Below are 13,008 nucleotides of genomic sequence, written 5' to 3'. Positions count from 1 at the left end.
AAATGTATGGAACACATATATAGCTATTTTTGTATAAGGGCCTTTTCTACGTACAGTCTCTACACTTACGAAACTTAAAATATTTTAAGAGGACAAAAAGTATCAAACAACCAATTCCAAGGCGAAACACGGTTATGTGGTACATGGTAAGTACTCAATAAATATTTCTAGAAGGGAGGGAGGAAAGGGAGGTTAAAGGAGCGCAGAGAGGTATAATCCTTACCATAGCCCTCAAATTCCTCCAAAAAAGAGCCCTACTCAATTTATAGCCTTTTCTATCACTACTACCTTATATACTCCCAAAGTGGACTATTCTGAATACACCATTTACTCTCTTGATCCCATGTGTTTGTTCATATAGTTCCCTCTCCTTCAGTTGATAACCTCAGAGTCTCCTGACAAAATATTGCATGATAAAGTCTCTCCTTCAACTACTATCTTTCATTTCCTCTCTACTTCACAGCCAAACATTTTGAAAGGGTCCTTTACACTCACTGTCTTCATTTCTTCATCTGCTCTTGCAATCTGGCCTTTGCTCTAATCACTACACTGAAACATCATTTTAAAAATCATCAATAACCTTCAAATTACTAAATCTAGTAGACATTTTTCTGTCCTCATCTAACTTGACATCTCATTTGACCATTCTGTTCATTTTTCTTGGCTTCTATGACTCCATACTCTTGATTTTGTTCCCATGTTTCTGGATACTCCTATTTTTCCTTTTGAGGCTCATCTTTCAAGCTGTTGTACCTTCATCATTTAAACTCTAGGAGTTCCTCAAGAATTGGTCCTTGGTCACCTATGTTCTCATACTATACTGCCTCCTAGGCAATCTCATCCATAATTATTGCATTAATTACCAATCACATACAGATGAACCCTAAATATATACTCTACCCAGCCCTCTCCCCTCATCTCCAACAGAAATAATCTAAAATCTAAAATATTAATTGATTAGGGACGCCTGGGTGGCTCAGTTGGTTAAGCGACTGCCTTCGGCTCAGGTCATGATCCTGGAGTCCCGGGATCGGGTCCCGCATCGGGCTCCCTGCTCAGCAGGGAGTCTGCTTCTCCCTCTGACCCTCCCCCCTCTCATGCTCTCTATCTCATTCTCTCTCAAATAAATAAATAAAATCTTTAAAAAATAAATAAATAAATTAAATTAAATTAAATATTAATTGATTAAAAGCTAATTTTCAAAGTAGCCAATTTGCCAAATTATTTAGGATTTAATATTTTTTGAACTTTTACACATTTTTTTTCACCTCACATAGTTACTTTTTTGGTTACTATTAGGAACGCTTAAGAGCTCTCTTGGCAAATTTCAATTATACAATACGGTATTATCAACTACACTAACCATGCTATATATTAGCTCTTAAGGATTTATTTAAGGTTTTGCCATATCCCTAGCTCTGAAGAAAAACGGCTATAATTTGTTCTAACATAACTTAAGGCATTTGTTTGGCAGTTTCAAGTAGATTATCAAACAATTGATTATTTGGTACATTGATTTTCAATGACTTGAAATGAATGATCAAAAACCAGATCCAACTGCCTGGATATCTAAGGCATCTTAAATCCATCATATCCAAAGTTGAAGTTATAATATTTCCCTTCAAACCTGGTCTCCACTGCCATCCATACAGGTAAACCAGCCAGAAATTTTTAGTACTCATTACTCCATCATCACCATTACCACTCTTATTAGAAGCTTTTCAAGCCTGGACAAGAGTCTCCTCTCTGATCTGTTCATGCTCACTCTGGCCCTCTTCAATCTATGTCCACCCTGAAAGATCTTTTCAAAACACAATCTAATAATGGTATGCACCTGTTAAAGACAAGACAACAGGTTCAATATGGAGTTCCTTATGCTAAGACCCACATAACCAAGCCACGGCTTAATTACAGTTTCTGTTCTGCCAGAAATGGAATCTTAAATCAGTCAATCAGCACTAGTTTGTAATCTGCCTGCGAGAGCCCTGCTGTCCTCTAAAGGAAGGTAACCTTTCAATAACTAACCCACTTTTTTTTTTGCCTCGTATAACTTTCTTATTCCTGTTCCCTTCTGCCTATAAGTCTTTTGTTTTATACAGCTCCTTGGAGCTCCTATCTGCTAGATTGGATGCTGCCTGATTCATGAATCATTGAATAAAGCCAAAAGGATTTTAAAAAGTTACTCAGTTGAGTTGTTTTCTACCACACCAAATTATTCTGCAGCTTACACTACTGTCATGATTTTCCATTACTGTTAGGATAAAAACAAAAATGTTTAATATAAGCTTACCGACTCAATGATTTGGAACTGCCCCACATACCCACCCTCACTTCATACCATATTCTTCTTTGCTCCTTGCACTATAGCCACCCAGATCTTTTTCCCCTCCTCACATGTATCACATTCCTTCTTGTCATGGCACCTTGATACTTGCTGTTTCTCCTGCTGAAATTCTCTACTCTCAACTTCCTACTAGCCTAGTTAACTCTTATTCACAATTCACATTTCATGTGGATATTTATTTGCCCAGGGAATATCTCCCTGAGCTACCTAAGTTACTTCTCCAAAATATGCTCTCAGAGCCTCAAGTATCTTTCTTTCATGGCACTTATCACAGATATAATTTGCTATTTACTTATTTCATTCATCAGTGTTGGTTTTGTCCACCAGATTGTAAGCATTGTGAGGGTGGAGGGCACCTATTTTTATTTGTTCGTTTCCCTCACCCCTTTATCTCCAGTGCCTAGTGCAATACCCGGCATTGGATAGGTGTCTTTGAGTATGTCGTCATATGCTGTGAGATGAAATGGGAAGTGTGCATAAAGCACTCTGCTGCATTCCAAAGTACTATCACTGTCTTGAGAGAAAGCACTGTGATTCTTTGAGTTGTGAAATGAACTTTTTTTCATGGAACATTATTTTTACTTGAAAGAACAACTGACAGACAAATTATGGTTATTTAGACTTAGGTATTTGGCAGGCACTTTCTTACAAATGAACAAAGTCAGCTATCACTTAAAGAAAACAACTGAGAGTATTTGTTGCCAGTAATAACATTTGAGCTTTCAGTAAAAATTAGAATTTGGGAAAACTTGTATACACCACCATGAGTTTGACAGTTTTCCAATAAGTAAAGACTTTCATGAGAATATTATGACAATATCACTGAATGTGATTTTAAAAATGTATTGTATAATAAATATGTTAATATTTGGAAGATCTGCATAACTGAATCAACCAGTATCTTCCGTTTGATGTTTCAAGATTATATAAGGGTAAAAGATCCATTCAAAGTGCAGTGTAGGCCAGTGGATTTTAACATAACAGATGACAAAAGTTACAAATCCCACACTGCAACTAAACTTTAAGAAACTACCACTAGCCAAGTGTTGATTCAGTATCAAAGAAGAATATCTACAATAATCTGAAAGGGCTATTAAAATACTCTTCCTTTTTCCTACTTCTTTATCTGTGAGGCAGATTTTCTTAATATACTTTATGAAAAACAACACACTGCAACTACTGAATAAAAAAAGCAGATGAGAATATAGCTGTCTTCTATTACTCACTGAAGAGATTTGCAAGAATGTACATAATGCCAAAGAGTTTGAGAACCACTGCTCTAACACATGAAAAGATGAGTAACAGTATGTATTTGCCCTGTAGGAGCCAGGACAAATACAGAAGAAATATAGGTAGAATTCTTGACCCAGGTCTAGCTTCAAAGCCAGTCCTCTGAATTACTCTGTTCATGCTGGACAGAAGAACCGAATAGGCAGAATATGAACCTATTATAAAGAATATCAAGAGTAAGGTGGTTTTTAAGTTCAATGAACTGAAAAAGAGGAAATAAATGAAAGTTTGTGAAAAGAGATATCAGTCAGAGTTTATAAGAAATATTAGTCTAGTAAGATTATATAGTATAATGTCTTCTGAAATACATTACTTGGTTAGTTATTCTGAAAACTTATCCTGTTCCACACTTTTACAAACCAGAGATAAGAAAAAAATCTTATAAAATTATTAAGAGAATTTAAAAAACATACTTACATTTGGGCTCATCAGTTGTAACAGCCAAAATAAAATCATATGGAGTCATGAATAACTGTCCTTCACATTCTATAGAAGCAAACAAACGAAATCTCCTTTCCCGAGATGTAGCATAGAGGTCTAAGTCTTCAATGTCTGTTCGGTTGATAGCAACCTAAAGTTAAGAAAGCAAATAAATTTGGACTGTGTGAAATAATGTCTCCTTTTAGAAGCTAAATGCTTTTAATTATGCTGAAAGTGAATTAACAGAGTAAATGACCAAGTGTGAAAATATTGTCTTCTGGAGAACTTAATCATTTTATAAATAAATTACCCATGTGAATAAAATGAACTAATGTTTGAAAGATCCTACAATAAATATCATTAAGGGCCTGAAAATTCTAAACTGGCACTTTAAAGGACCTGTGATTTACTTCTGAAGTTTCAGTTCCAGAAAACATGAAATTTTCTGAGCTAGTAGTTTCTTTAGAAAGAACACTAACTATTGCTGAATGCCTACTATGTGCTCTCTAAATAGCCTTATTGATCTAATCAGAATTCTGTTCAGTATAGTCTACTGGTTTTTTTTTTTAAGATTTTATTTATTTATTTATTTGAGAGAGAGAGAGAGCACAAGCAGGGGGAGTGGCAGGCAGAGGGAGAGGAAGAAGCAGGCTCCCTGCTGAGCAGGGAGCGCCATGTGGGACTCAATCCTAGGACCCCGAGATCATGTCCTGAGCTGAAGGCAGACGCTTAACTGACTGAGCCACCCAGGCGCCCCTAGTCTATTGATTTTCTAAAAGAAGAAAGTGAAACCCTGATATGCCATTCAGGGCTACCACTAAGGAAACCACTTAGTGGCAGCGCTTAGATTAGAACAGAAGTTGCTAACTCTAGATCACTATAGTACAGTTACTACCAATGGTTGCTCTGAATTCTACCTAAGGTTAAGATTAACAGAATTAGAAGAGTGTGTATAAATGCGGGGGGCAGGGGGGAGGAAGTCTCTTTTGTTTTCCTTAATTTCAAGACCTTTCTTTGTGGATAATTTTTCACTGTTACTCTCTCTCTGAACCACAGCAAATTTATTTTTTAATAGAAGGATTTTTTTTATTACAAAAGTGATGAATAGTTATTATATATAATTCAGAAGACAGAATTTTTAAAATTTATAGATACAGTTTTTTCTTCTTCGGCAAAAATGGGATTACACTACACTGTTCAGTAATCTGGTATTTTTCACTTACTAATATATCAGGGCTAGTTTCTCATGTCACTAAATACTCTAAATACTCTAGTAGACCATTTTTTAGTAACTGTATAAAATTTCATAGTAAATGTTTGTACAATAGCACAATTTATGATTTACATACGGTTGAATATTTATTTAGGTTATTCATAGTATTTTACTATTATAAAACAATGTTAAAATGACCAGGATAGAATATATTTACATATACATACAAAGAGTTCCTTGAGATAAATTCCTAAGAGTGGATTTGATTGATCAATCAAAATCTTTTCATATATATTTTCACTCTGCCTCTAGGGAGTTAATAGCAATTTACAAGATTATCAACAATAATTATATTTTGAACATTTCATAAAAATTACTTTATATTAGAAAAAATTATTATTTAGGATGGCAAGCTTATTCTATTTATTGTCTCTTCCATGTCTATGAGGTCATAATGCAGATTATGTGTAAACTAGTAAAATTATTTAAATATCTAATATCTTGAGAAGTCGTATCAAAACAATCCACAAGAACTTTCAACAAGGAGACTACATTTTGTATTTCTAAGTTACACTTTATTAAACGAAAAGCTAGGCAAATGACTAATCTTTTCCCACTATTCTGAAGACTAAGACTTTTAAAAACATTACACAAGTAGTCAAATAAAAACTAAAAGAAAGGTTCATTCCCTACTTTTTAATGGCATGTAAAAGAGATAGAATATATAGTCTCTGCCTTTAAGAAATATGCAATCTATATGGAGGGACAAAATGGTAGTTGGAGAGACAAAAGGTACAAACATGGAAGAAAGTAATGAGTCAGGTTAGAGTAAATCAAAATAAAAAGCACTATAGAGATTGAGGTTAATATGGTTTCATGGGGCTCCTGGGTGGCTCAGTTGGTTAAGCATCTGCCTTCAGCTCAGGTTATGATCCCAGGGTCCTGGAATTGGGACCCTGCATCGGGCTCCCTGATCAGAGGAGACCTGCTTCACCTTCTCCCTCTGCTGCTTCCCCTGCTTGTGCTCTCTCTCTTTCTCTCAAATAAATAAAATCTTAAAAAAAAAAAAAAGGTTTCAGGAAGAAAAAAAATGAATTTTAATGTCAGGAAAAGATGAGCATTCTAGGTTTACAAAAAATATTTGAAAAGATGGTAAGAACCTTCCAGAGCAGAGGATTTGCATTCATGGAAAAGGGTAAGTAAACTGATAAGATTTCTGAATGCCAGACTAAAACACTGGAATTTAATCTGATAGAAAACATGGCTTTAGGAGATTCTTACGTAGAGCAATGACACAAAGAAAACGATGCTTTAGAAAGATAACGCAGCTCCATACCAGAGACAAGCCAGTTCAGCAGTATGTTAGTAACAATTACTCAGGTAATCCATAGGTACTGGGAAACTGTTTTGGCTCTGTCATGGGTGAGAAGTGAGACACTGAGCAACTTAACGTCAATAATGGGCGATAATCTCCCTGAATAGTCCTTAAGGATTGGTCTAACATCTTAGGTCCCTTTCTACACATATATTCCAGGGGGTTCTTCTTCCTCCTAGGACAGGGAAATCAATCTTGTCTGTGACCATAGTTTACTCTCCTGCTTTCTTCCTGCTAGGCCATTTCCTTGGACCTAACTGACCCCAATCAACCACAACTGATTTCCAGAGAATTCCCTGAAGGACCACTCTGTGTGGAGCTCTCATGGTTTCTGCACCATTATCTGAAGCCATGCCTTAGTCTAACATCTTGAACCACAGTTTTTGCCCATAACATCTTTATTTGTTATGATCTAATATGGACTTGATCTGTGACTTCCGCCTCTACCTGCTGCTGCCATTACTGCTTATGATGTACCTGTGTTTTCTCATGAAGCTTTCCTTCCTAAGTGTCTGTCATTGGTCCCAGCACGCCAAACCCGCTTGACCACTGCAGCTGGGAATTTGATCCACCTTCCATGAGCTAATGCTGACAACTCTTCCTTCTCCTTAACTTCTACTAACAATCAATCAACAAAACCTGTTGTTCTCCCTCTAATTTCTCACATCTGCCACAGCCACCACTTTTGTGTAAGCACACACTACTTCCCTAAAATTTTACAGTAATGGCCTGTGATTTTTGCCTCTAATCCATTCTCTACTGAGAGAAAACAGGCAGAACTATAGGACAGTGTGAATCCTTTAACCACCTCAGTAACAGTTTCAGAAAAAAATCTGACCAAGTAGAGTTAAGTTTTCATTTAAACTCCACTGTAGGAAAGAAATTGAAGATGACACAAAGAAATGGAAAAATACTCCAAGCTCATGAACTGGAAGAACAAATGTTGTTAAAATTTCTTTATTACCCAAAGCAATCTACACATTTAATGCAATTCCTATCAAAATACCACTAGCATTTTTCACAGAGCTAAAACAAACAATCCTAAAATTTGTAGGGAACAACAAAAGACCCCGAATAGCCAAAGCAATCTTGAAAAAGAAAAGTAAAGCTAGAAGCATCACAATTTAGGATTTCAAGTAATATTACAAAGCTGTAGTGATCAAGACAATATGGTACTGGCACAAAAACAGACACATTGATCAATGGAACAGAATAGAAAATTCAGAAATAGACCCACAACTGTATGATCAACTAATCTTTGACAAACCAGGAAAGAACATCCATTGGGAAAAGGACAGTCTCTTTAACAAATGATGTTGGGAAAACAGACAGCAACATATAAAAGAATGAAAGTGGACCACTTTCTTACACCATATACAAAAATTAATTCAAAATGGATGAAAGACCTAAGTGTGAGACAGGAAAACATCAAAATACTAGAAGAGAACACGGGTAGTAACTTCTTTGACATCAGCCGTAGCAACTTCTTACTAGATTGGGAGGCAAGAGAAACAAAAGCAAAAATGAACTACTGGGGCTTCATCAAAATAAAAACCTTCTGCACAGTGAAGGAAACAATCAACAGAACTAAAAGGCAATCTTCAGAATGGAAGAAGAGATTTGCAAATGACATATCTGATAAAGGGTTAGTATCGAAAATCTATAAAGAATTTATCAAGCTCAACACCCAAAAACCAAATAATCCAATTAGGAAATGGGCAGAAGACTTAAATAGACATCTTTCCAAAGAAGACATCCAGACGGCTAAAAGATATATGAAAAGTTGCTCAGCATCAATCATCATTAGGGAAATACAAACCAAAACTACAATGAGATATCACCTCACATCTGTCCAAATGGCTAAGATTAACAACACGGGAAACAACAAATGTTGGCAAGGATGCGGAGAAAGGGGAACCCACTTACACTGTTGGTGGGAATGCAAACTGGTGCAGCCACTCTGGAAAACAGGATGGAAGTTCCCCAAAAAGTTAAAGATAGAACTACCCTATGATCCAGAAATAGCACTACTAGGTATTTACCTAAAGGATACAAAAATACTGATTCAAAGGGATACATGCACCCCAATACTTAATGGCATTATCAACAATAGCCAAATTATGGAAAGAGCCCAAATGTCTATTGATTGATGAATGGGTAAAGGAATTGTGGTGTGTGTGCACGTGTGTGTGCACGTGTGTGTGTGTGTATGTATAATGAAATATTAATCAGCCATCAAAAAGAAACGAAATCTTGCCATTTGCAACAACATGGATGGAACTAGAGTGTATTATGCTAAGTGAAATAAGTCAATTAGAGAAAAATACCATATGATTTCACTCATATGTGGAATTTAAGAAACAAAACAAATGAACATGGGGGAGAAAAAGAGAGGCAAACCATAAAACAGACTCTTAACTATAGAGAAAACCTGGAGGGGAGGTGGGCGGGGGATGGGTTAAATGGGTGATGGGGATTAACGAAGGCACTTGTGATGAGCATTGGGTGTTACAAGTGATGAATCACTAAATACTACTCCTGAAACTAATATTGCATTATATGTTAACTGGAATTTAAATAAAAACTTGAAACAACGACAAAACTCCACTTAATGAATTCTACCTCTTATTGCCTTAGCAATGATACACATCGTTTTTGATAATGGCATTAGGTGGTGCCTACAGGTCTATTTAGCGACACCTTAAAAGAAGGACTGGGAAGGTGTTTGAGAATGGTTCATGCCCCAGACAAAAAAAGTATATCCTAAAAGGGAAGAATATGATTTATGTGTAAGAGATAACCAGAGTCTGGGTGCTTAAAAGGGCTTCCTGCTACTGCTCACTTGTTGCTTCCTTCACTGCCTCGTCTCAATTTCGTGAGATAAATCATACAGTGCAATAATATACACTGGCACTGCTCAAATGCAACATAAACTGGTAAAAAGTAAAAACCAATTTTCCCATGTTGATCCCGTATATTGGCCGGATCCTAAAACAGTCTAGTTATCATCAACTGGGAGGAATGGGTTCATCTGACTGGAGAATGGGATGAGATGAAGAGCAGAAAAGGAAATCAATACTTTGGTTGGCTTTATATTCTTTCTATTATTTGTTACTCCCTACTCAAATGCCATACTGTTTTAATTATTATAGCTTGTGGTTATGTTTTGATATTAGGTAAAGCAAGATTTCATCTTATTATCAATCTTTAGAAAATATTCATAGTGATTGATATTCAAGTTTCTTCTCTAAGTGAACTTTGAAATCAATATGTCAAATTCTATTTAAATAATCCTACTAGCATTTTGTTGGGGATGACACTCAATTTTGGTGTAATTTAGGAGACTTGATTTTTCCCATCTGGGAACATGGATATCTATTTATTCAGGTCTTCAACTATGTCTTTCAGTAAAGTTTTGCAGTTTTCTTCATATAAGTTTTACGTATTTTCGGTAGATTTTTGGTACATTTTATAGTTTCTGTGTAATTGTGAATTGTGAATGGAACCTTTTATTCCTGTTACATTTTCAACTGGTTATTTCTGATGACTTTCATATATTTGCTTTGTATCCAACTACCTTTTTAAATTCCTTCATTCATTTTAATAACGTTTTTCCTTCGATTTTCTAAGTAAATAATCATAAATTCTTTCATAATAAATGACAGTTGTAGCTTTTCCTTTTTAATATTTATACTTCATTTTCATTGTCTTAATTATGAGAGGTCTATGTCTCTAAATATGATGCTGAATAGTTATCAGTAATAGTAAGCATAATTATCTTGTTCCATGTTTTGAAGAGAATGCTTCTAATGAATTGCCATTAAATGCAATGTCTGCTGTTGGTTTTGATCATTATCTTCTACCTTAAATCAGGAATAGGTATCTCTTTTCCTTTGTTAACTGGAAATAAATGTGTTTAGAGTTAGACTGGTCTTCACAGACCTTAGAGATCATCTGGTCCTCTTGTTTCTTTACCTTTTTTACCAAAATAGAAATATAAGTATGAGTCCCCAACCAAAAATTTTAAATGTGTTGGGCAAGTACCAGCATAAATAGAAATCCTCAAACAAAAACTCAAAAGGTATTGGACAAAACTCAATTATATTATATTTTAACAATTTTTAGTTTCCAAGATGAATATTTAAAATCAACTAAGGAGCTAATGTAAATTCATTCATTCATCCAACAGATACTTGGTATGTGCACTATATACAAATGAGTTAATTATAAAATAATCAATTGGAAGATTACTTACTTTATCTAAAACTGTTTCTAGAGACAAATATGAGTAAGCTTGGTTTAATCATGTTCTACCCATATATGCCCATTCAGTCTCAAACCTTCCAAATGTCCACGTGCTTCTTTCTCTGTGGTTTATAAACAGACTTTTCTTTTCCTGTTTTAAGATTTTATTTATTTATTAGAGAGAGAGAGAGGGAGAGAGAGAGAATGAGGGGGAAGGGGCAGAGGGAGAGGGAGAAGCAGACTCCATGCTGAGCGGGGAGCCCAACGTGGGGCTCGATCCCAGGACCCTGGGATCATGACCTGAGTTGAAAGCAGACTCGTAACCAACTGAGCCACCCAGGCACCCCAAAACAGACTATTTTCTTAATGAATGATCTAAGAGCACAGATGAAGAATTCAGGTTTTTTTGTTTGTTTACTGTGGTACAGTTCTAACCACATTAAACTTTACAGTGTTTACGAGGTTGATAAGGAGCAGTGGTCCATGAAGTTCAGCTGATACCTGACTCGATCCACTAGAATCCCTGAGAAAAGGGACAGCTGCAGACAAGAAGATTCCCAAAATATGAGAAGGAACTCTCAGACCTTTAAAGGATTCAGCTTTGCTTTTGAACTTTACAAAGTTAAAAAAATCTAAACCTACTGAAGTTCTAATATCACTATTATGATTATTCAAAAACAAGAACCAATAAATAAAGGTGAAAAATGATATTCAAACCAGTTTACTAATCCTCTTGGCAGTCTTGCTTGCTTACAAATGACAATGATCTTGTATCATGTTAATGTTCAGAGCATTTTTAAAAAACAAATACAGCCATTTCCCTGTAGCACACTGGTGTGAACCTATGGGTATAATCCTTATATTACAAGGAACAGGTGAAGTATACCAGTATTCACTGGATGATCTACTTTAATATCTTTTTTGCTTATCTAAATCCAAAATATCTTTCTAAAGTTAACTTCTAAAACTTAAAATTCATCTAAACATTTTTCATTAATACGTACTGTTTCATTAAATAATACCTTTTGCATCACAAATTCCCAATATAGAAAAACCATCAATAAGTACAATATAGCTAAGGTGAATGGAAAAACAAACCTGAAAGCCAAAAAACCTGAATTATCTACATTTAGTTGTTAAAACATTAATTATTAAAATGAAAATCTCCATTATCAATCCAATATTATGTACTTAAAAAATAAGCCTTTCAAAAGTGGCAATAAAATATAACTAGACCATTTGTTAACCACAGGGAGTTAATATAAGTCATGGTCATCTAAGAAAAATTCTTAATTTCCATAGGTTGACAGTCAAACTAAAAAACACCTACTTAGGAAACCGAGGAAGTGACAGCCTTTAAATTGTTAAGGAATATTAAAGAGAAAACCCTCAAGTTTATAGTGGCTACAAAGAGAAATAGCCTCTCTAAAAACTTAGCTGGTGGGTACTAGAAGCATAGATGGAGCTGAAGACTGGTTAAGCTTCTAAGAAGTAATTTCTCCAAAGTTCAAACTTCAACACAAAGTTTCCACGTTCCATCTTTCCTGGAGATGCTTCTTTTAAATGGCTTATTCTAAGGTGAAATCTTTTCTCTGCATGTACTCCTGCCTTTGGAAGTTATTTGTTGTTGTTATTATCAGCAGACCCACTCAAAAAGCTCTTTTTATGTGCAGGGAGACTGAAACATAATTTTTGTTAGGCAATAAGGAGCACATCAATCCATGAAGTATAGCTTATTAATTACCAATTTAAACAATTTGTTCTAATTAAAAATTCTTAGAGATTAAATGTAATTAATATTTATACCCTGAATTCCTGTCTTCGCTGGTGTTTAGAAGAACCAGAGTCTTCATTGTGAGAACTCTGATACTGAAACAGTGTCCTTGACTTCCTCTTCCTAAAAGCACATGTTGAAGATACTTAAGCACTATTTGTGGTATTTGTTTCATTCACTTCAGTCTCTGGAACCGATCCTGTCCCACCCTGGGAATAATCAAAGACTTTCAGGCCAGAGATTTGGGTGGTGGTGTCTGTCCTGCTCTGGAACCAGGAACTGAGCTTCCGATTTGCTTCCTATTATCAGAACCTACCCCTTATTTCCCAGTGTCAGTACTTGTGTAC

At 35.4% G+C, this 13,008-nt stretch overlaps 1 protein-coding gene across 4 annotated transcripts in view; it reads right to left on the bottom strand.

The window, feature by feature from the left end:
• The window catches only part of MICU3 (mitochondrial calcium uptake 3), a 111,700-nt gene that overhangs the window by 58,178 nt on the left and 40,514 nt on the right, over positions 1–13,008 (bottom strand). For all 4 annotated transcript variants that reach the window (XM_078069682.1, XM_078069679.1, XM_078069680.1 and 1 more), the window contains exon 2: positions 4,052–4,205. In XM_078069682.1, coding sequence (XP_077925808.1) covers positions 4,052–4,205 — 154 coding nt within the window. The remainder of the gene's footprint in view (positions 1–4,051; positions 4,206–13,008) is intronic.

This window comes from Halichoerus grypus, chromosome 3, assembly GCF_964656455.1.
Source record: "Halichoerus grypus chromosome 3, mHalGry1.hap1.1, whole genome shotgun sequence".
NCBI classification, from domain to species: Eukaryota; Metazoa; Chordata; class Mammalia; order Carnivora; family Phocidae; genus Halichoerus; species Halichoerus grypus.
Note: the sequence above shows the minus strand (reverse complement) of the source record. Positions and strands in the feature narration are given on the sequence as shown.